The following is a 24,851-nucleotide window of genomic DNA, read 5'->3' as shown; positions in this document are numbered from 1 at the left end:
CACTTGTTCTCTTCCTCAGCCCTTGGTTTTCTTTTAAGCTAAAAGGAAAGTGGAAAGAAAGATGATCATAGGGAACCATAAGCATACCAATAGCAAAAAATGCCTTTTAGAATACCTTTTGGATGTGAAAACATTTCTTGATTACCATGAGCTGCTTTGTGCACTAGTTTGAAAACTTAGCCTTGATGTACAGTGGGAATGAAATCAAGTTAGCCTGTACAGAAACTGGGACAGGGAACTTTACCAGATGCTGTAACGCTGTCAATCTTAAAAAGTTTGTCTAGGTCTGAAGAACAATACTTTTTTGGCTGATGTCTCTCAGCTCTCCTGTTGTTGCAATACTTTCGTGAGCTAAACAGTGGCAACAGGGATAAAGACCTTCCGCTTGTGGTGTTTAAAAAACGAGTTAAAAAAAACAGAACAAATTGAGGCATACAACAAATGTAAAGGCTACCTTAATATATGTATTTTAAAAAATTAATGTGGAAGAAATACAAAACAAGCAGTAATGCTGGATTTTTGTTGACTTCCTAGCAATATGTGGTCTGGTTATTCTCAGGCTCCAAATTAAGCACTGCAAACTTTCGGATGGGCCACCATATGATCAAGAGCTCATTGAAGGAAGTAGAAAAGCTTTTACTGCCATCATAGCATTGCTCTTGCTCTTTGCTCCATTTCTAGATTAAATTTGATTTGTATGCTTATGAGAAACAAGCTTCTCAAAGATCTGTATATATGTATGTAGTGCCAGGAAATATGGAAGAAGTATGTAATACTAGGGAGAGGCATAAGCCACAAATTTAGATTGTGGCTTTCAGTCAAATCTGTCACTTCCAGATTTACTGAGAGGTTTGGCCCTCATGTATTATTTTCTCATTTGTGTATTTATAAGTATGGTTTATGGGCTATATTCCACCTTTCCAGATGTGGTTATGTTTCAAACACATCAGTAGATTTGGTCCAAATCTATTTCTAGAATCTTTGCATGTCTCTTTCTGAACCTGTACTTTTGTCTTTCATTTTTTCCCTCTCTACAGCAAGAAGTGTAATTCAGAACTAGATGTATAGTTGCTTCACGAGGATGTCTGCTTGTTTTTGTATAACTAAATCTTACTTTGGAAGCTTTGCCTAGTAAGGGGATACAGATACAGCAACCTTCCAATAAAAAAATGAAATAACAATAAAACAAATGAATGTGTTTTAAAGCTAGAAGAAGGTAACCAATTAAAAATTTAATAATACTCATTTGATTTAGTTATGTAAAAGCTAACGTTAAGGCTTAGAGTGGGCTCTGTCTAAGATGCACAAATAAAGCATGCTAGTGTTGTGATCAGCTTTTAGGCTTTTGAGGAAAAATTTTACGTGGTATTTAAGGTATTCTGGTCAATGGTCCAAAGAGTTAACTTTAAATGTCGCTTTAGAATAAGGAAGAAATAAAACAATATGCATGTGATAACAATACCTATTTTTATGTATCAAACTAAGTTTACAAAAAAATTTCTTTCTTGTTTGTTTGATTAATTGAACTACTTTTGATGATTGATCTCCTTTCATGCCATCAGATTAATCTTCAGGTACGTAACGTTCAACAGTGCCTTCATCACCATGTCTTGATTTCTGGAATGGTTTTGTTTTTCTGTGTATGTTTGTGTGGGGTTTTTTGGTTCCTTCACAGTACATGTTCATATTCCCTCATTCGTCATTGTCTCACAGTGATATGGTAAAGCTCGTAGAAGTCTCCAACGACGGTGGGCCTTTGGGAATCCATGTAGTGCCTTTCAGTGCCCGAGGCGGAAGGTAACGTATTGCATAGGATATTAATTGAATTGTAACTTGCTGTGTTTTATCTTAGTTGTATTAATTTTTGTATTGTGTGCCTTTGCCTTCTGTAGAATATTGTATGTTTCTCAAAAGGCAGTCTCACTGCTTCAGAAAGGAAGAAATGCAAGTTTACTGACTCTGTGCTTGGAATGTACTCTATAATGGAAAGGCTCTGCTTAAAAGGAGTTAAAACTGTGGCGTTTTAATAGAGCTTCTGTTGTAATCTCATGGGAAATTGAAGTTTAAAGATGTTTCCTTTTGGACTCTTATAAAATCTGCTGCCTTAATTCAGGTAGATATTTATGCAACGTTTCCTTGCTGACTATTCAGAGCCACAAGTTCCCAAATAACAGCAGGAGTCTAAACCAGAGGCATCCTACGCCTGTGCTTGATAAGAGTGGAAGAGAAAATAGTCATCACACTTTCGATATTTAGTGTTGTTCCATCCGTTGGGGTTAAAATGAAGTAGCAAAACCAGTTGAAACATTCTGGGTTTGGGGAAGGTGAACCTGTTTTATTATGTGACAGGCTGGAACTCCTGCATTGTTTACAAAAAATTTGTAAAGAAAGTCCTTTATGTTAAGAAATGTAATGTGAGGGGTTATATTAGTAGACAGAATGCATCATCTCTAATGCTTACTTGGCTAAAGTAGAGTTTCAGTATTTAGGGTCATTAACATTGCCTCAGAAAAATAGCTTAACTTTTATAGTAATTAATGGTGGATTTGAAGTTTTTAAGTATGTTTAAAAATGATAGTTCTTCAGGAATATATGCAGATTTTATTTTGGTGATGTATTTTCCCTCTTTAAGGAAAAGGGGAACAAATACATATTTTAAAAATTAATCTTTGATTACACATGAAGGGGTGTTATGTTCTCACATATCCATCAACCCAGCAGCAATTTCAATGTAGTAGTTAAGAGCAAAACTAACTTGCTATACATGCATATATATCTCTTAAATATTAATATCCTCTTTTCAGAAATGCTAAATGTATTTTTCCTTCTATGCCAAATACGTTCACAGGATTTTAAACACAGTATAAGAGCTTTATTTGCAGTTGTTACTTTAAGCCCAATGCTTCATGGCCCTACTGACACATATTATGAGAAAATGTAATTTTTTAAAAATTAAGTTTATTTTTTCTGAGGACTACAAGTATTAAGAACAATCTTCTGTAAAGTGGTAAATTCTTCTCTTCATAATCTGAAATTTAGTTAATTCAGTGTGGGGATGGAAAGGGCATGGGTGAATGGTACTTCAAACATAAGCTCAGAAGTAAATCCGGTAACGTTGGAAATGGTTGTAATGTTCGCACAGTTATCTGGGATTTAGACGGTGTGAAGGCCAAGGAAAAGACTGGTTTCAGAATGTTGGCTGCCTACTAAATACTTATTTAATAAAATTGATGTTAGAAACGTATATTTTGACATTTTGAATAAGAATTTTAACTTAAGCAAAATTCACTTCCAGGATGTTAATGTGGTTGTCAAGTCTGAGGCGAAGCTTAAACTGTTCATACATAATGAGAGCATCTAAAATGAAAAGGCTGTAAACACAGAAATAAAACATCTCACTTTTTTTTAAGGAGGCTAGCCATGTCGAGAGCTACAAACAATTTTTAACTCTTTTTTTGTCCTGAGTTTGGGATTATATGATAAAATTTTATTACAGGAAAGCCAATTTTAAATACAGATGTTTAGAATCAGGATATACTTGAAAATTGAATTCTGTTACAGGGGAACTAATTTGTATATTAAAATGTATCTACTTTTTCTTTGTAATACTAGAACTTCCCTAATTTAAAAATGGATGGTATGTGCAATTTCTGAGCTTTTTTTGAAACCCTCCCAAATAATCTGCTCAAAGGGGGAGATACATGAGTCCACATCTTGAAAGTGTGGAGGAGCAGAGTTGGAGAGGACCTCAGATGTTTCCAAAGCATTTCTCCCATGTTCTCTGCATTGTAGTGGAAGAAAAGTAGAGGTCATTGCTCGATATTGATGATAAGCACTCGTGTTGTACTGGTGCTTTACTGTCAGCTGTGCCCACAACTCTGCATGCTTTCAGTGGGAGCAAAGACGTTTTCTCCAGCTTCCTGCAGTGTGAGCAAGGAAAGGAATGCACCCAACTTAGTTTTGGAGCACTTGGTGGGGGTTTTTGGTTTCTTTTTGGTTTGTGGGTTTTTTTTTTTTTCCTTTTTTTTTTCTTTTTTTTTTTTTTTCTTTTTTTTCCTCCTGGTCCCCCAGCTCTTGTGAGCAGATAAGATACACTTGGTTCTACTTTTGCTAGATTCAGAGGGAGAGCAGATGCTTGGCAGGGATCCTTTTCTGCCTACTTGTTTCTCAGTCTAGCACATGGCTGCTCTTTGTTCCTCCTCTGGCTGCAGAGCATACTGCTCTGTGCCACAGTGAACCAACTTACTTGAGCTGGGGATCTGCTCAGTAGAAACTTAGATGTACAAAACCAAACATAGTAAAGACTTTGAGGGATGTCCAGAAAGAAAAGATTTGATATATCACTTAGCTTAGTCCGTTGGCTCACCATTGTTTTATATTTGCTTGGTGTTCAATTCCAGTTATGCTGTGTTTTCAATTATTTTTTTTCCAGTTCCTTTCTTTTGCTTTTGAAAATGTTACCTAATATGCAATAGTTACTAAATCAATAATTTTAAGAAGTGAAAAACTGTAAAAACATACTAAAGGAATTTTCCCTTTTTTCCTGTATGCAATGAGCAGGGGCGTTCTGCCAACAAAAAATCCCTCCTACCCCAGAGCAAACACCCTAAACCTCTAAAAATTATATACCATAACTATGTCCTTTATTTATACTGAGGAAATATTTGACTTGTTCATGGTCTTCTGAGGGTTTGAGTTTGGAGTAAGAATCTGTCCTCAATATTGGCTCTTGATCTTGGAAAAAATCTGTAAAGATCTCTGCCTCATCTCTCTAGATCCTACTAATTATTTCTGTTCCTAGTACAACCGAGACTTTTTTTTAATGAAAAAAACCCCAACTCTCCATAATTCTCTGGGAAAAGTACTATTGATTTGTACAGACATGGTCAAACTTTTATCTCTGGGTATGTTTCCTTATTATACTTCTGTTTTTACCTCTAGAACTTCATCAATCCTTTATTGGCCTTTTTGATCATATGGTTTGGATAACAGAGTTTGTTCACCTTATCGGAAGGGAGGAGGGGTATACATATTCATTACATTATGGTTGTGAAGTTTTTCAAGGTAAAAGTTTTGTTTGCAAAACCTGCTTGCACATTTTTGCAATGGTATAAATGGAATGCTAAACAGAATAGGAGGCATGAAAATGAAAGCAGGAAGAAGGACAGAATAGAAAGTGACCAGGAAAGTGTTTAGATAAAGAGTAGAGCAATGAGGAAATGAATGAGAGGAAAGCATAAAAGGAAAGAAAATTCTAAATCTGTGCAAAATCACCTTTAACACCAATCCTTCCTTCTTACTAGGCGCTCAGAGAGGAGAGCAAGCACTCAATCCCTTAAGAATAGCATTTGAGCAATCTTGGCAGATGGGGGATGCTCTGTGGATGCATAAATGGGGTTGCATTGAGTTCTCCTCTGCAAGCTTAATAGTAATTATAGGATAACTTACTGTTATATGGCCTCTTTTAAGAGTCTTTGAAGTCTTCTCAAGCTCTATACCCTAGCTGCTCTTCTGAAATCCTGCCATGTCTGCCTTTGGATGGAGGCTCAACTGATGCAAGGAATATATGAGATAACATCAGAAATCTCTGTGAATAACAATATGGAAGTTATAATCCCATAGTCCCAAGGCTACTGTGAAGTCTACTTAGTAAAACAGAACAGAAACAGATTTGGATATTCTTCTGAAAACCCCATTATGAACATCCATTAATAAGTACCAGACACCTTACTTTGATGCAGAACAGTGAGTATGGTAGGGCTCCGCCAGCTTTCTTCCTATTGAAGCATGCCACAAAATCCACGATAAACCATACAGCTAAAACCTGGCAGCTAAAAATATTTAATTTGTGTTTTTATGTTATACATCCTAAATGTCTTAAAAATATTAAGGAAGTCTCAGAAAAATGGGAAAAATAAGAGACTGAATTTTATTGCTTTTTGTCAGTTTAAATGACAAACTTAACAAATTTTATTAAAAAAAATGAAAAACCTCAAATGAAGGTAGGCATTGATGTATTCACAATCCCCGTACTAGAAAATTGTTTATACATTTTTCTGTTCTGTAGTGGGTTTGGGTTTTTTTCTCTTTTAGTGGAAGTGCCCTTTTATTTTCTAGAGCTTATAAATCACTTCATCTTTCACTGTAAAAGTTTTATTCTTTTATTCAAGATACAAAGAAAACTAAAGTAACATCTAATGGCCATTGTCTATACTGAAGTCCTTAATACTGCCTTCAAGGTGCCTCTCTAACAATTGTATTCTGTTTGATCATCTAGTAGGTGTGTGTTATCTGCATCTCCATTTATTCCTCTCCTGCATTTCCAACCTTTTAAGTCTCAAAGATAGCCATGGTTTTCAAAAACATATGCATTGGAAAAAGGTTCCCTGTGGTGTGAATGTACCATTCCCTCTCTCTTCTAGCTGAATTCAAGGGTTTCTTTGTCTGATCTCATCCTTTTAAGAATTATATAAACTTAATTTGAAGTATTATTCAGGCTGAAAAGCTGAGGAGTAGTTACCAAAGGTTGGAAATTGGTTCTGGACTTCAGGCGTGAAAGCTGATAAAGATTGTAATGTCTCTGCAGCAGCGCCATGATGTCAATGTGGTGCGAAGGAGTTTTATGTCCAATTTAGCATTGATCAGCCACGATAATTTGACTTGAACAAACAGGCGCATTTGCCTACTCTGACTTCCATATCTCAGGAAATTTATACCGTGTTTATGTTCCCGTAGCACTTCTCGGAGATCTTTCATTGCGTGAAACTGCTACACATCTGCTTTTCAATCAATCCTTATTTTTGCCCCTTAATCTAGTTTTTGCCTTTTCCTGTTAGTGACTTTACATAAACATCTAAATTGGTTATTTTCTGTTCTGTCTGATTTGATTATATTACAGTTAGCTTGCAGGTAATAGGTAAATAACTTCAGTGTGTATGTACAATGGGCGGTGGTGGCTGAATCATATTCTAGGTGCTCAGTGTAATATTTTTATTACTCTCATAGTATTTACACTGTCAGTTTTTATTAAGACAAATTATCATCATTTCCATACAGCTGGATGGCATGTGGGGAGTTCACAATTTCAAAGAACTACCCAGACTAACTCAGGCAATTTAGATGTCAATAAAACATTTGCTGCTGATTTCTAGTTTTATCATTGGCTGTGATTTATACTGAGAACTGAAATGTTAACACATGTAGCTTAGTTTATTTTAATTGTATAATTAGAGTAATGAACCTTGTGGAAATACAGTGGTGCAAATGCTAATATAATCTAAGCTGTTTACATTCACAATTAGGTGTTTAAAACAAATGCAAAGATTGAGCTCTCTGCTTTGATACTGTTTCCCTTCTGTCCCCGTGTCAACATTAGTCTAAAACAGTGCAGGTACTAAAATTTCCATTTATAATTACTGTTTCGACAGGTTTGTAGACTTGCAGAGTGTTTTGCAGAGGTTCGCACAATATTTAATATAATTCTTGAAGAAATTATAGTTTAAAATGTTTATAATGGAAGAATTTATGTCAGAAAACATGCTGACTTTAACTGGACAAGATTAAGCAAATTCAAATGCACTTGTATATTTGTATACTACATGGTTGTGTTTAAACAGATAATACTGACTTTCATATTTATACTAGATTAGTTTACAGGTTTTCAAAACATATGTTTTCCTAATGTAGGAAATGTAATATGAAACTGTAGTAGAGCTACATCTCCACTTATCAGGAATTATGGTAGTGGCATACGGCAGGGAAAAAGAAATCCAATTAGTTTTTAGGTTATTGCGTATTTGCAATATCAGGTCTACTCTGTTTATCTCCAGTTACTGCAACAACAAACATGAATTCCCATAATGCCTTTTTTAGAGTCATATTCTTACACCATAACATGCTGAAGAAATACTGTAGGAAATTGACAGGCTTTTGTTACTAAAATTTTCAGGAACATACATTTTCTGCAAGTTCTGGGAGTTTACTCTGCTATGCAGAATCGCATTCAGGAAATTGTTTGTGGAGCTGTGTCTAAAGGGGTCTTTGTCCCATGTGTTTATATTAAAAAAAAAAATAAATTAAAAAAAAGGCACTGTAAGGATCCTGGTTTCAGATTTGACTCAGGCTGTTCATCCAGCCTTGAATCTGTTCTCGGTGACTTTAGCTTTATATGCCTTGGTTAACCTAGCTCTAACGTGTTAAAAAGCAAAATCCTCATGAGCACCATATGTTGTGTGAGATGAGCAATCCTGCCTTAGTAGAACTTGTAGCCTTTGCTTAGTGGATTATTTGTGATTTTGAGTGGTAGGTTGTTTATTTGTTATGTTATTTTACCGTTGGTTAGGATTAGTAGTATTTTTTTCTAGATTTGAGAGTTTAGGTGAATTAAATTTGAGAAATGACAAACTATGCCTAAAGATGCATCTTGGATTAATAATTTAATGTAAGTTCAGAATGCAGAAGAGTAGAAAGCAGTTTTTCAAGAAGAATGCTATACAAAAACCATTGATAGATGAATTACTTTGTAATCATAAATACATGGAGACATTGGGATGAAATAGTCATTTTATATGTTCTATTATCATAGTATTAACCTGGAATGTTGTACTTTGTGTAGAATACGTTTTGGTGTTTAGTGTATTGATATTTGATATTTTGATATTATATTTAACCATGTAAACAAAACACCTGTTGCAGTTACTGTGTATGCTCTCGTGCAAGCACTGCATGCACATCCAAATCCTGAACTGGCTTTGGGCATTACAGAGGAGTACACCTGCATCAAAGTGCTGTTGGGCATGAAGTGAAAGAAAGGAAGAGTGGACACAATTCTTTCCTCTTCCCCCTCAAAACATTTTGATGGTTTTCTCTTAAATGTAGCATTCCCAATTTTATATTTGCTTACTTATCTCTTCCCCATTTAGTTATATTCTCTTCAGTAACTTCATTTTGGGGCTCAAAGACATTGTCTTCCCCAGGTAAATTCAACAACTTACAAGTGAAAAAGCCACAAACTTGTTTTCTAGCATCAGTTTTATTTGTATCAAAACTGTAACTCTGAGAAAAATAATGTAGTGAAGACATACAAGTCTTTTTCCTGTTCTTAGAGAAATAACAATATTTTATCATTAACATTCATAAATTATATTTTAGTGCTTTTTGCAACAAACATAATCTATAAAATTATTTCTATAATTATGATGTTTTAAAAATCTGAGACAGTGTTCAAGACTTGTGTTAGTGAACAGAAGGAAAAAGGAATTGAATCAATATTTTGTAAATTTATTTCGTTTTATTTCCTGTGACAAATGCCTTCATAATTATCAGCAAATTTTAGTACCATAAATGCAGCACAACATGGTCATTAAGTTAGTGTTTGACTGTTGTGGACTTCGGAGTTTTTTTTCATGCAAACTATTAGAGGATTGTGGGAAAGGCAAACAGGAAACCACCTAGAATATCTAGAGAGTACTTCCCAGACCATGTCCTAAAAAGAGTTTCACTAGCTCAGTGATCAGAAAATAAAACAGGGAAGAGTTACTTTTGCTTTAGGAAAAAAGCAAAACCTTTTTTTTCCCATTTCATTGGGAGATGCTGGGTTGTTGGAAGGGATCTCCTAAAAGTGGAACGTTCCAAACCCAAAGAGTATCAACTTGGGACGGGGAAGGATAGGACTAGAAACACGCTCGTATCTGTTGTGTTTTTCGAGTTTTGTCCCCCCCTGCCGAAATGCTTGCATTCTAGAGAAGTGATGCTTTAGCTTTATGGGATCTTTCTGGTCCTTGTGCTCACCAGTGTTGTTGCAGAGAGACAGATTGCTAATTGCAGCAGCTGAGCTAAAACCCAATCCCAGTTAGCATCAGTGACCGCACCCAAGCAGTTCCTAGGGAACCAAATGAGGGTGGAGAATGTTTGCATCTGATGGGACCCCCACAGGTCAAAAGTGCAGTACATGAGGTGTTTGCAGATTACGCCGTATCACTTGGAAACGGAATAGTAACACTTAAATGTTAATGTCTGATACCCCCTTCATTTGATGATTTGTGTTATCAAAATGCTTTATGTTGTTTTTCTCCTCACAGTCTGTTTACATGTATAGATCCTTTCAACATCGTATCTTAATGTCTGTAGGTGGTTCCAAAATGGTAATACTACTAGGATTGTTTCTCTTACTCCTTCATCTGCCTTGTAGGAGAAAAAGTATGACTGTTCTGTAAAATAAATGTCTTATTTGCATATACTTATGAGAAATTGGTAAATTAAGACTTTAAAGTGGAGGAAGTAAGTTAATTTTGCTTTTCTGACCCATCTGATGAAGTGCTCAAGTGCATATATAACTTTTGAGTGCATGAGGAGTCCTCCTAAGCATCATTGTCTGTTCATTTACTTTGAGGTATGTGTGATCTGAAGTGCTATGATCACTGAAAGTTGTGTGCTAAAAGACATATGTAGTCTTGCAATTCCTGCCACACAACCAAGTATTTTCCATGCCATGCCTTCAAAGGACTTCTGAAAAGGTAACGCAGTTGGCTTGGATGATGTGAATTTAGCCCACTGATCCGTCCTGTGGGATGTCAAAGTAAAGCTGATGATCTTTAAAAAAATCAAATGCAGTGTCGATGCAAGAATAATCCTGAAGATTGACTCCTTCTTCAATCCTAGAGTTCAGGTATAGAAAAATCGTTGACTTCTCACACTATCCTCCCAGTACTCCAGAAATCCACTCTCCAGGATCCATTTCATAATTTCAGGTTAAATATTTGTTTACCTTTTCTCTCTAAGAATGTCCTTAAGATGACACTGTGGGTAGGCACTAGGCAGAGGTGACCAGCTCATTGCACAGAGGCTATCAAATGGTAATTGTCTTCAGTCATTACTGAACCAATTAATTTAAGACAATATGCTGAATTAAAAGTGACATTTAAGTTTTTAATTTCCTCTTTGCTGCTTAGTAAAAAAAGTTAAGCTTAGAAATATAAACATTTGGTTCTCATGAAGCTCCTGAATCCTCTTTCCTTCCCTTCATTATAGGCTGCTTTTACGTGAGATGACCCCACGTTTCACTTGCATAGAAGCAGTAGTGATGGCTGTGGTATTCTTGCTAATTCAGAAATGCAAATTTTAGGTTGAACCCATTCACCTTCAGTTAACTAGCATAAAAGATGCAGGCTGTCAGATGTGTGTTGCTTCTTGGAGCTTTTACTGCTCAGAAGTCTAGGCCTTTTGCAAGAATGGACGTGCTGTCATCACACTGCCTGTTCTTACTTTGAAATGACGTGCTTGATTCACCTAGAGTCTTTGTTTCACGGATACAGGATAATAAGTCAGGTAATGCTTATAAATTATTTGGAACTATGATATCCTACTTAAAGGTAAAGGTGGTTTAAAATTTAGTTTCTATAGTAAGTATGATAAAATATTAAATCAGTAGGATATTCTATGCTGAAAATTGTTAGAACAGTAATCTTTTGTAATCTTAATGTTCTAGAACCCTGGGGCTGCTGGTAAAGCGATTGGAGAAAGGTGGAAAAGCTGAACAAGAAAACCTTTTTCGTGAGAATGATTGTATTGTCAGGATTAATGATGGAGACCTTCGGAACAGGAGATTTGAACAGTAAGTATACTTCCCGCATGTTGCACTGCATTGTTTAATCTTTAACACTGCACCTTGCAGTAGTTTGAGGAAATAAATTATTTAAGAAAAAATTGTCTAAGCTTGCCTTTCTAAAGAAGAATAGATACAGTAAGGGATGTTAGTGGTTTTTAATTAGCCAAACTACAAAAAATTCAGGATAATTATTGTCATTAGAGTATATGCACTTCTCATTTGATTGTTTTTACACATTATGGATTTCTTTTTTCTTGTGTTGGTAAACTGTTTATTGTGAAATTTCCATGTGATTTTTTGCTCTTATACTGGCACTGCATCATGTTCGATATATATGGACAGCATGGAGACTTTATTTTTAACATCTTAAAAATATTTGTGGGTTTGTATGTGTGAGAACTAAAGGTTCTACATGCAGAAACTTCTGGAGAAGTTTGAGAGATCATAAACATTTGCTCACTGGAAGCCTGGACTCAGTAGAATCCCGAAATGGTGAATCAGAAAGACTTTTAAAAGTGAAATCAGGTGGAAGTTCACACAGAGATAATTGAAAGAGAAAGCAGAACAGAGATATGCAAGAAAATGAATGATTTCAATGATGATAATATTGTTCTGAAAACCCTAGCATATTGAGGGCCAAAAGAATATGGTTTATTCTGATCGCTCTATACTTAATATATGTTTGAAATGCGTTTTTTATGTCTTTGACTCTAACCTGGATTGGAACGTGACCCTGTGCCCTATGGTTGAAAGCAGCTTGTCTCTGCTTGTTCTGTGGTTCTGAATCACAATTTGTTAAGTCTGCGAAGAGACTTGTTGACTTTGTGTACTTTGGATTGTGACCTAGAGTCCGATGTCTGTCTGTGCAGGATATTAAGCATTTTTTTCCTATTTCTTAATGTATTCAGAAAGACTACTAACTTGCAAAAAATATAGTGTAAATTAGACTTTTTGCAAGACTGCATATACTCTCAGCAAATGATGGAAATACATAGTCTTTGTATAAAGTGTAATTTTCATTCTAATATTTCTGTTGTCACTGTGATTACTGTATCTGAAGAAGCAGTTATCAAGGTTCAGAACAAAAGGACACTGCAGTCCTGCCGTAGAAGTGTCTGCATTTCAAGACTGTGGTTAAGATTTTTGCTTTTCCAAGTCCAGTATTTGGTACATTAGTTGTTAAGCATATTTAACCATTGTGTTACCGTAAGGCAATAAACCTTAGCAAAAAGCAGACCAAGTAGACAAGTGAACAAATTCAAGTTCTATGGTTTATGCTTGAGTGCAATATGTCTGTCAGCTCATGTTGCTTAATTAACATCAGTAGTTACGCTTATAATACCCTGTAATCTGCCAGTCCTAATTTGCTAATTTTCTGTTCATTTTGAAACCTAGAGCACAGCATATGTTTCGCCAAGCCATGCGTACGCCGTTCATTTGGTTCCACGTGGTCCCTGCGGCGAATAAAGAGCAGTATGAACAATTGTCCCAAAGCGAGAAGAACATGTACTACTCCAGCCGGTTCAGCCCGGATTCCCAGTATGCTGACGGCAAAAGTATTAACAATTCTGGACTTCATACGTTACAAAGAATGTCTCGAGCGGGTAACCAGTCCGATCAGACAGACTCCTACTCGCAGCTACCTCATAGTGTGAATTCATCAGGGAAACCACCCTCGGGCCTGGTACCATCACCTCAGAAAGTTCTCACCTCCACTGCAAACAGTGGGTATAACACCAAAAAGATAGGGAAGAGGCTCAGTATACAGCTGAGAAAAGGTAAGGCAGTAGTGTGCTTCTCATATAGCATGAGGTATGTGTGTGTAGTGTATGTGCGTGTGTCCGGTGCCGTTGTGTTTGGCAGGACAGCGTGCAGAAGCACAGGGGAAGTGATGGATTGATTTTTGAAGCCAAGTGGCTGAGTTGTCCCTGACAGCACACCCAGGAGTCCAACCGCGCATTCACGTTGTGCAGTGTATTTGCAAAAGGCCGTTCTGAAGAGTGCTTAACATTTTTTTCTGTCTCTCAACTAATGGAGAAGTGCAGTAAGTGCTGCAAATTCTGTTGGCCAAGGCCCAGGGAGTGGTGAACTATTTAACTAATAAAAGTAAATAAGCGAAAATGGCCCATATTCTGTACTTTACAGATATCATGACTTTTCAAATTGAATAACTGTGGTTTTGCCTTTAAATTTTAAGAGTGTGTTGGACCCAGTTGGTAAATTGGACTTTCTAATTGCTAGCTAAAGCTTTTTTTATTCCACTGGGATGTGAAAGTCTTTGTTTAAACGGTTGAGATGTAATGTGATATTTCCTATCTTAGGCCCTATGCTAATGTAGTTTGAATGGGGGTGAGAGAGTATTTAAAGGCAGAGGAGAAAGTGGTGTGTGCTTATCTCAACATCTGTGTTATATATGCACGTGTAGATGCACTAGTACATCTGTGGAATTTTTATGATGTGTTAAATGTCCTTAGTGAGAAAATTTGGTATTTTTCTGTAGTTGCCATCTAGATGCTTTTAAGATAGTTTGAAGTATAATAAAATGACATTTAGATGCAAGTATTTCTTATCATTTTCTTGGGAAATGATTTTTTAGAAGGATTATACATGCTGTAAACTTTATGGTATTAAAATGAGCATGTTTAAGGTTAGATAGAATTTGATCTCTAGGAGCAAGAATAGGTTTTAGATTACACAGCAAAAAAGCTTACCCATGTGGCAGTATTCTCCATGAACTCAAAGTGCATTCCCCTTAGGATATATGTGTTTTAGGATTGCATGTGCTTAGTGTTAATAATTTTTATTAATTAATCTTTTTATTGAAAGGTATTGAAGACAGTGCATTGAATGGTAGAGATTTTACAGTTTCACAGGTACCAGGCTACTTGTCACATTATCATTATGCTTTACTTACTATGAACTTCACATGAACCACCAGATTGCTTCTTTCTGGTTGCTGAATTTTAAGCTCTACAAACTTGGATGACATAAGGTTGAGTTGACAGTTTGCTTCTGTTGTTGATGCTCCTTCAATAAGTTCTTTAGGCCATCAGCTCAGATCAGCCTGTTTGGAAAAAATGATTGTTACTGGCTGAGTAAAGAATCACTGTGCTTACAAATATGCTCTCAGTCACTACAGTGATTTTTACCTAATTTTTTGTGTCTCTTGAAGCCTGTAGAAATACCACTTGGACCAGCCAGGAGTGGAAATACACATTTCATATAATTTAAAAGCACCAACAAATGAATATAGGATACGGGAACACTATTTTTGCACGAAACAAATGTGGCGTTATAGCTGCTTGTAAGATCCGAGAATATAATTTTGATGTGTTATGGATTTTTTGACTGTGATGTGAGGTTAGATTTTCGTTCTCTTGCACTGAATACTGTTTCATAAATACTCTCCCCAGTTCTATGATGTAATTTAGCCTTGCTGTCATCAATATATTAGATGGTTTTGGAAGATGCATTCTACCTGTTGATGGAAAGTGATCTGTAAGATACTTTAACATGCAGTTCACACCAGAGAAGTTTGGTGGCTCTTACACTAGTAAAAGCTTTGAAATCCATTTCTAGAATATATTTCAGAAGTTTAGAGACAGTTTCTGACAGTTGACTTATGTGAGAAAAATACTAATGCAGAAATGGCACCTGGCTCAGATTATAGACAGACAGACAGAAACTATTTAGTGTAACGTATTTCATGCATGATGATATTTAAAAAAAGTACATAAGGAAGGATACCGTTTTATCATTGCTGTCTTTCATTTGTTAATATCCCGTGTAGAGAGGCATGCCTTCCCACTTTGGCTTTCATTTGATCACTCCAAGAACATACATGTAGAGCAACAAATGAAGCAAAACACTTAAGGATGTCCCCAAGTAGTTTGTTATAAATATGAGTGCAATAGGGATGTTGATTGTATTTGATTATTTCTAATGAAGGATGTTATAATACAGGCTTTGTAGATAGTTAACAAATGTGCTTTCTTTGTAGCTAACAGACAGCAGTTATTTCACCAATTACCATCATTAGGTTAAAAACTCCTTGTGGGGTGCATTGAGGCATACAAGCATGTAAGGCTTCATCTTGAAATTCACTTTCAATTTAACCTGTGCATTCTGGTTAATGATGTAGTGTATGAGAATTGACTCTTTTTCAATACAGACAGACCTTCTTTATTACAGATGTGTTTCTATGTATTGCATGAGCTTTATTATATAAAATGACATGGTAAGATAACCCTACAGTACGTGCTTCCGTAATTATGATTTCTTAATATTTATTGCTGTTTTGGCATTTTAAAATAACCTGAACTTTCATAGGATTTAGCTGTTTAATAAAGTCAGAAGAGAAGGTCAGTCATATGTTTCAGTCAATGCAGAATGTTTGTTGGCTTTTCTAAATGAAAATGGATATCTGTTTATCTTTCCTTAAAGGTCAGGGCTTGAACTTTTAGCATATAGATGTAGGGGTTATTGCTGATATTCTAATGCCATTAAGGCTGTGTAACAGTCTAGCTTAATAGCTCACACAAATTAAGATAGTACAAGAGATGACAGTGAGACTGTGCTTATATATATTTTGGTGTAAACTGATACACAGTAAGTATAAATACATAAAAATAGTTCTTTACAGCTAATATATGGAGAAAATAAGAACACTAGTAAAATACCTAGAGTGTTAGAACAAATTTTGACCTCATATACATCAGGACAATTCCAGAATGTTTTTTCTTTGACTGCAAGGGTTTGAGCCAATGCAATTGCGAGAAATTTAGTCCAGCATTTACAAATAATAAATAACCAATTATACAAAATATGATACTAAGGCTTAGTCTTTGAGCACTGAGTAACTCACAGCATTTAGCCTGATACTTGCTAAAGCATTCAAAAGACCACTTTTCAGTTGGACATTGTATTCATATATTGATATATACTGGTTTTGGCATCACTCGTACTAAGACAAGTCTGAAGTATTCAGTCCTTAAATTAGCTTCATTTTAGTTGATTGCCCTTAAGTATAATACTGTTTGTATTGGATCATTTCTGTCTGTAACTACATATTTGGTTAGCTAAATTAAATATACAATTCTTGAGCTAAAATGTCAAAACCGAGCTCTTGTTTTTTAAGTTGGTCTTAGTTCACCAAATATTTTGCTATTTTTTGTCTGGAGTTTTCAGTGCATCAGGACTTCAGTCCACATCTCCCCGCTTCTGGAGAGCGACTTAACTACTGGCCATGGGAGCTGTGATCATCTTTTCCTTTTTTGCCCAAAGAATATTTCTCTCTTGCAAAATAGTATATCTTCAAGAGAAAGAAATGAGTGACACAACTGCAGGATACCTTACAGTGGAGAACCTCTAGGAATCACCAAGTCCATCACAGAAAGGGCGCAGCAGCCACGTCCTAGGAGATGGTGAGGCTTGAGGGGAAGGAGGCACTTTTACGCAGAGAAAAATGGTTAAATTGTAGATGTGAGGAGGATTAAGAGACTCCTTGCTCTTCAGAGTTTCTTGTTGGATTGCTGTTTGGCTTGCTGGCCCTTCTGTGGTTAATAATGCTCTGTCTTAACTTACAGAGCCGAGCTTAAACACTGCAAGTCCCACCAGGTGACTGGGCATTCGGTGGTACGGCACAGTTGACACTCAGCCCTGCTGCACCCAAGTTCCTTTCTGCAACACGTCGTTAGAGACAGAAATAAGATGCCATGGATAGTTTGGCAGTAGGCTAATTTAAAATGTCATCATATTTGCTATGGAGTAAAGCACATATATGGACAATTACTTGTGTTACTTGGGTTTATATAGCAGAGCATCCAAGACAGGACCCTGAACTTGCCTGTAAGATATCCTGCATCATGTATCTGAAGTGTACAGATTTACATGCATTTTTGTCATACTCTCCTGTTTTCCCACACAGTTTCTTGAGCCAGACTTTGAACTGACATTTTAATTTTTTATTTAAAATTTATTTTGAAGTGATATCTTCTCTTAGACTGATTTTAGAATTCCTGTTCAGATGCAGTAGGGCTCTTTGTCACTTTTGAAGTGAAACATTGAGAGTCGTAAATTGCTTAAGTGACCTTGAGAAATGAGATTCAGAAGTGAAGCAAATCATTTTGGGCATTATTAGGCTCTGTAGAAACATAAACTGCTTCAAGTTTCATTTTTCCATTTTTTAAAAACACTTCTGATCACTAAGTATTAGCAGACTGCAGCAAAAAGGGAAGGATGTTTCTATTAGGTTGATCAAAGATCTTCTTGAGAGGTCTGAGCTTTGCTTTGAGAAAAAGAAAAGTTGTTCCAAATCACTCAACTACGTAAAAATGGGCATGCAATTAATTTGTCTTGATTGTGCATGTGGCTGCAGAAGTCTTATAGACAGCTGAGCAGTCAGCCTTCTAAGCAGTCATTTGCACGTACAGCTACACTGACTACACATACACAAATTCTGAAAATATGGAGCTTAAACTAGGAGCAGTAAAATAACTTTTCAGGAAGTATCTAAAATGCTCTTGGCTAGTTAAATGAGGCTCCTGACAATAAGGAGAACGTATTTGCTATTCAGCTCTTGCATGAGATCCAGTCCTTAATAAAACCTGGTTTCTAGCATAATTATTTTGGCAGTCACCCATCCATACACGGATCTCAAGAAAGAGTCTACTGTGACAAAGCAGGAACTTTAAACGCTTGGAAGGAGTGTCTACTCTGATTATTGTCAGAGAGCATTTGGCCCTTCTGCTTAGTTTTATTGTAATGTTATCACTGCCCTTATTCTGGATCATGTTATAATCTAATATTTTCATTATATTGGAATTTTTGTGACTTTGTGTCACCAACTGTTCATATGTATAACCAACCTCACTTATGTTTTTAGGAAAGGGAGAGTGTATTCTTTGTCTTTCATGAAGAATCTGCACTTTTCCTTAACAATCCTTCATTCTTTCTGAGGACTGTTCACCCACATGGATTCTCCATATTTAGGTTGTTCTGAAATGATCTCTGCTTCCCTTGCAAAAATACTAACAAATTTGGTGCCCAGTTGTCTGGTTATCAGACATTTTCCATGGCTTTAGAGTTAAGATTTTTATTTCTTTTTAATTTAGGGAGATCTGTACTGAAGTACCTGAGAACTCATCTGCATTTTCTTAAATTAGAGGTGAAAGAAAAGCATGATTTACTTCTAGTTCTCTTTGCAGTCCTGAAAAGGAAGATAACTGTAAGAGAAGTATCATAAGAAGTTGACAGTGTAGGTCCTTCTGATGCTCCTTATTGGGTCTCTGAACTAATGTCCTTTTGAGAGTGACATGAAAGTACTGGAAGCAGTGCAGAGGTGATTCTTGCTTTTTGTTTCATGTTCTGTCAGTGTTTCTACCCAGCAGCATATTTTGCTGTTGAGAATTTAGACCTGCAGTTGTGCTGGATGAGGAGCACACAATTTTTTATGTGGAAGAGCCTTGGAAAGACAGAAAGGTTATGCCAGACACACTCTTTCCAGAGTCAAGAAGGTAATCGTAGCATTAGTGAGAAATGAAACACTTCACTGGGAGATTCACAAAAATCCTAGCCACCTCTAGTAAGATTTAATAACTTTTTTAGCATCCTGTCAGTTTATGATCGGGCTGATTCCAAATAAGAGGATGATGATGTTCATTTTGAACATGTATTTAACTGACTTCTGTAAATATTTTTTGCTCCCCTATCCTAATGCTACTAGGACCTATTTCCTCTAAAACAGCAACTTAAGCATCGAATCTGCCTCTTTTCTGTTAGTACAACATAGTTCTTTTACTATCGTAACTGCCCCTTTTATTCACCTAAAAGTACTTTTTCTTCAGCTCAGAGCTGCCTGAGCTCTCGAGGGTAATGCGACCTTAGAAGGCGTGTTCAGCATCACATTCAAGAGAAAAGGGGAACTCTAACTTGTCGAGAGCTGCTGATTTATCGAAGAAGCCTAAGAATTTGAATTACACAAATTAGTGGGTAATTTTTAAATGTTATTATCACTTGGTGTAATTTGATCGTTGTCAGAGATGACAGCTACAGAGGGAGGAAGACGTTTTCTACCCTCTTTCTTTTTAAAATCTGTAAGAAATTAAGTTGAACATAGCTCAAATAATTTAGACGTTGCAAAGTAAAGCTCCTACCTTTGAGTAGGGAGGACTCCTGTGTTTTCAAAAAGATGGAAAGTCCTCCTGTTTTCTGTTCTTGTTCAGGTTCTGCCTCTGTGTGTGTCCAGTTTCTTCCATGTTATTAGTATAAATCAGAGATACCCGAGGAGAAATGTTTGCATTTTGCATTACAGTATGTTTGCACAGTTCCCTCATTATTATAATGCAGTTTTACACCCTAAGAACTGAAAACATTTTAGCAGCAGGAAGATATTAAGGTGCTATATGCATTTCTATCAACAGGACAACTGAAATGCATGGAGTAGAGATAACTAAATCAGTTATGTGTATAAAAAGAAAAAAAGAAGCTTAAAATCAAAACAGTCACAGAAATTATATTTATTTTCGGCCTAGGTTGAACGTATCCATTTGTTTCACAATCTTGTGAACTTCTAGTTCATATACAGTAAGCACAGGAGTTTATGAAGCTGTATTATGCAGCTAAGAGCAGCTCTACTGCATGAATAGTAAAATGAAGCAGTGAAAAAGTAAGAGGAAAATGACACTCAAAAGCTGCCTCATGCAAATCTGTACAGAACAGCATAGCGAAGTGTAGCCCACTTGAGGCCCCCTCTTTCCATAGGAACAAGTAATGAGAATTTTCTTCTGCTAATATCTGGGCTCAGTGTGGATTTGTGGCGTTCTCCCGGCTTTGGTAAAGGCTTTCTGGAGATTTGACAGCAGAAAATGCCACAGTCCAAATTTATATCCTTGTGTGCATTTGTAATGTGAACATCTCAGCTTCTGTTTTTTCTGTGGAGGTTTAAAGTGGAGTGTGTGAACCAGACATCTGTAATGATGCTGTAATCAGGCCATGGGGATTAAGCTTATTAATAATGAAATATTGTCCTGGACATGCAGTCATGATCTGATATTACTTTAGAAATTTTAGCAGACAAAACCTGTACTCAAAGAACAGTATTTAATATAGATCCTTAATACAAGAAAAAGATAAATTCCCTAAAAAGCTTTTTTTCTTAAAAAAAACTTAACAGCTATACAGATCATCTTCACATGTTGCAAAGAGTTGAAGAGCTCTATGAATGTTTGAAGCATCATTAAAATTGTGAGGTCTCCAAAGTCAAATGTGGATGTTATGAGATCTAATATTTTTTTCATCTCTGTGTAATACACTGATAAATTTTATATCAGCCTGAAAGTGGATGAAGACTTTCAAAATCAAATGTCAGTTTTTCAGCTATCTTGAATGTTGCAGACATAAGGAAGGGAGGTTGTCTCCTCAGCCTAGAGGAGTTGATCCAAATTTCGTGAACAATATGAGCTGCATGCACTTGCTGTGGATACACGAGGAGTTACATACTTTAAGAAGATTTTAAAAAGAAGACTTTAAAAGGTTGTATCCCTCCCAGCCCTGTCACCTGTGTCAACTTACTTCTTAACCCGATTACCATTTTGATGATAAAATACATTGTACTAAATTCTAATCAAATGTAAATGTGCAGATTTCAGAAATCTGCATGTAGACTAATGTTGACTCTATTGTACTCCTGCTTCCTTTTCACATGTGTGAATATTAACCTGCTCAGTAAAAAAGCAAACTTAGGAAATGAACATGGGGAACAGTAAGTCAGAAATGAATTCAGGCTTTATCCTCAATTGGTTATTTACTTGTGTGTCTTTCACACAGGTTGTGTTCAACTTCCCAGGGCTCAAGACTGAGGACTGTTGCATAAAAGTTCAGCTTCTGACTGTCATTTTATGCAAAGGGTTGCGTTGTGCAACTTTTAGGGACCATACCTGATATTGCCGAGTCTGAACTGCAGGTTACTGTAGTAGGTCAGATTAAATGTAGGTTGGGCATGCGTGTGCCTAGCTAGTGAACTTGAACTACTGTCGTATCTTGACAACCTCTGGGATGTTTCAGATGGAAGCTGTAGGTGCTGTCACTGTCAGGGATGCTCTCTGCTGAATGGCTGACTGCGTTCCATGCTGGATTAAGTGCCCTGAATAGACTTGATGTGCAATGTTGGGCAAGGGGTGGGGGATGTTTCAACGTAGAGTTTCAAAGGTTGTTGATAACACTGGGCAGATTGCATCAAAGAGAGAATCACAAATGAGCTTTCTGCGTGGTAGGAGAGGCTTCTGTTTGTCCTCTCAGCTTGTGAATCCCAGAGCTGGTGGGGTCCTAAGGTACACTTCAATAACCATTGTGGGCATAATTTCTCTGAAGTACAAGCAAGCCTTATTTGCCATATTGACTGGACCCCCTCTCTGGATTTCTCCAGGTCATCTTAAACGTCTCTTTTTTGCTTCAGTCAGTCTTAGCCGAGTGTAGTCAGTCACCTGGATGCACAGCAGGACCTCAGAAGTGGCAGCCTGGCTCTGATCCCTGCTTGCATGGCAGAAGGTGGGGTGGAACCGAGAAAGAGCTGGGGTGAAGCCCCAGGGTGGAGAAGCTGTTGACAGAAAACAACCCGAGGTCCCTCGGAACAAAAGAAATGACACCACTGAGCTCTGGTTCTGTCTGTCACCTGCCGGTGTCCATAAGTGTGCTGACAAAGCCCTGTGGCCAGCAGTGTCGGCTGACTGACATTGCTGAGAGAGTTGCAAAAGAGAAGGAAAGGATCGTTGACGAGATCCAGATTGACAAGGGGGAAGGCAGTGGTAGGATATCAGATATGCTTTGTTCTGATTCCTTGTCACTCAGCTCATCTGAAATAGAAAGTTGGAAATATGGCAATGACTTGGAAATCGTCAGAACAGCAAATTGCAAGGAGAGCCTGCTGTGCCACCTGTGCCAAGACTCTGTGCCTCAGCTAGAGCCTTCCTATATATGCATTTCTTTCTTTTTTTGCCGTGCAGTAATTCTTACATCTTATATGCGTATTTTCATGTATTGTATCAATGAGGTAGACAAAATAATATATAATATAAAATTTGTATTTTAACAAGTAATATTCTACATTCTTTGTGCAGGTACAGAAGGCTTGGGATTTAGCATTACTTCAAGAGATGTCCCAATTGGTGGCTCTGCTCCAATTTATGTGAAAAACATCCTTCCAAGAGGTGCAGCTATTCAAGATGGGAGGCTAAAAGCTGGAGACCGATTAATTGAGGTGATGAAGTGTTACATGTTGTTCATCTGTGTTGTGGCGTGAGCCCATGCACTAGTTCACTTCCAAAAGCTCTTAGTAGTTTATGTTATAGGAAAATGTTTCCCTCTTTTTTTTCTTTTCCTTTTTTTTCTTTTTTTTAGGCAACATACCAAGGGCTGTGCGTTTTCAGTACATAACTGTTTTAAGAGCTGGACCCAAATGTACTTACGAAAACATGAGTTTACATGTCCTTATGTGAATATAGTGTCATAGTCTTGCATTGCTGTTTAGGAATAAGATGAAGCAGAGTAATTGTTACACACTTATTAAATACACTTATTAAAGTGTCATTAAATCAGCACAGGGTGACAGACCAGGAATTATTGGAGATGTTGCCAGGTATGGAAGACAAAACCCTGGAAAGGTTTAGTGAATTAACTGGAAGGGACAATGTAAGAGGAGGGTAGTGCTACAGAGAATCAAGGCCACTTCCCTCCTGAAGGGAGGATGTCCTCAGGGGAATTAAATTTCTCTTTGATAGGCACACAGCAGAGATCTTCCTGCAAATCTAGCTGGAGTGATAGAAGATGTTACCACCCCCAGCTCTTCATTACCATCCCCAAGCCAAATGACACTGGTGGTACAACTGAGACTAACTGCCTCTCAGTGCCCTAACTTCACTTTACTGCAAAATTGGCAAAGCCAGCCTGAACTGTTGCCTGAACTGAAACCCTCTGTAATTACTGTCATTGCTGAATGTAATTCAGGGTAACCCAGGTGACTTGGGTAGAAGAGGACTGAGAAGCATTTAAGACAATAGCTATGGCATCTCAACTGTGTGAGCTGTGATCTCTTCCAAGGGCAAGAAAAAGATGGTTTGCTGACTGCTTCAGAGCACCATGCTCACTTGCTTAACTGTGCTAGCTGATTTGCCGTACATTTCCAAAATGTTTCTGAACAGACAAGCCTGAGAATACCCTCTCTCCCTCTGGCTTCTCCCTTACTCAAGTTAGCTCATAGAGTGGGACATTCACCTGTATGTATTCTATACCTGTCTGTACCAGTAAGTTGTATGTGGCAGCGAAGAGGTTGGACTGCTGAAGAAAGGCAAAATAAAGAGTAAACTGCTCCAAAGTTATTTTGGGGAAAAAAATTATTTTCTATTTTTGACACAGTTATTGTGCAAGATATATTTGGAACATATGTTATAACACAAAGGTATGTGGAAACAGAACCAGTTTTGGATCACACATCAATTTTGCCAAAGGATTTTTATGCAGGAATTCTTGTAAAAAATATTGGTAGGTGGAATTAGTTGGCTTTAGAGTATACTGGAGTATACAGTTGCTGCTAAAGAGGAAGGAAATATTACTGTCTTGCTTCTTATTTGTATTTCTATGTAAAGAGCGCATATTTAATTAGTTCTATTAAATGGAAGCTATACTGAGCCAATAGGCAGACTGCTTCAGTGGGGTTTTTTTAAACACTGTCCCATACGATTCCCATGACTTTTTGGTATGAATTTCTACTATTTTTCCTATTTTGGAGTCTTATCAATTTCTAATATTTCTTTTGTCGTAGGTAAATGGAGTTGATTTAACAGGCAAAACTCAAGAAGAAGTTGTGTCCTTGCTGCGAAGCACCAAGATGGGAGGGACTGTTGGCCTTCTGATTTTTCGACAGGAAGAAACATTCCATCCAAGGGAACTGGTGCGTAAAATAGAGAGCAACTAAGAGATTTAGATGAGTATGAGCAAATGATTTGATCTTGTCACCTGCTAGTAAACATGCATGGCCAACACTGAATATAAGAAAAAAAAACCAAACTATTTTGCTTTATTTAGAACATTTTACTTGAATGTTTTTTATTCTCTCCGAGATCTGCTATTGGAATTAAATATTTGTTAAAAATGTACAAGTGAGAGTTTTATTTTGGGTAAAAATGTTTATTATAGAAGAAGCTATTGGATGGACTTTTTTGGATGCATGCTTACAAGTAGATTATTTCATATC

General features: G+C 36.8%; 1 protein-coding gene across 8 annotated transcripts in view; it reads left to right on the top strand.

The window, feature by feature from the left end:
• The window catches only part of PARD3 (par-3 family cell polarity regulator), a gene marked incomplete at both ends in the record, with an annotated part of 463,052 nt that overhangs the window by 236,182 nt on the left and 202,019 nt on the right, over positions 1–24,851 (top strand). For all 8 annotated transcript variants that reach the window (XM_082015586.1, XM_082015587.1, XM_082015585.1 and 5 more), the window contains 5 exons: positions 1,714–1,797; positions 11,486–11,611; positions 13,001–13,383; positions 22,720–22,859; positions 24,420–24,548. In XM_082015586.1, coding sequence (XP_081871712.1) covers positions 1,714–1,797; positions 11,486–11,611; positions 13,001–13,383; positions 22,720–22,859; positions 24,420–24,548 — 862 coding nt within the window. The remainder of the gene's footprint in view (positions 1–1,713; positions 1,798–11,485; positions 11,612–13,000; positions 13,384–22,719; positions 22,860–24,419; positions 24,549–24,851) is intronic.

Source organism: Phaethon aethereus, assembly GCF_964289735.1.
Source record: "Phaethon aethereus genome assembly, chromosome: 2".
NCBI lineage: Eukaryota > Metazoa > Chordata > Aves > Phaethontiformes > Phaethontidae > Phaethon > Phaethon aethereus.
This window is presented reverse-complemented; position numbering and strand designations above follow the sequence as displayed.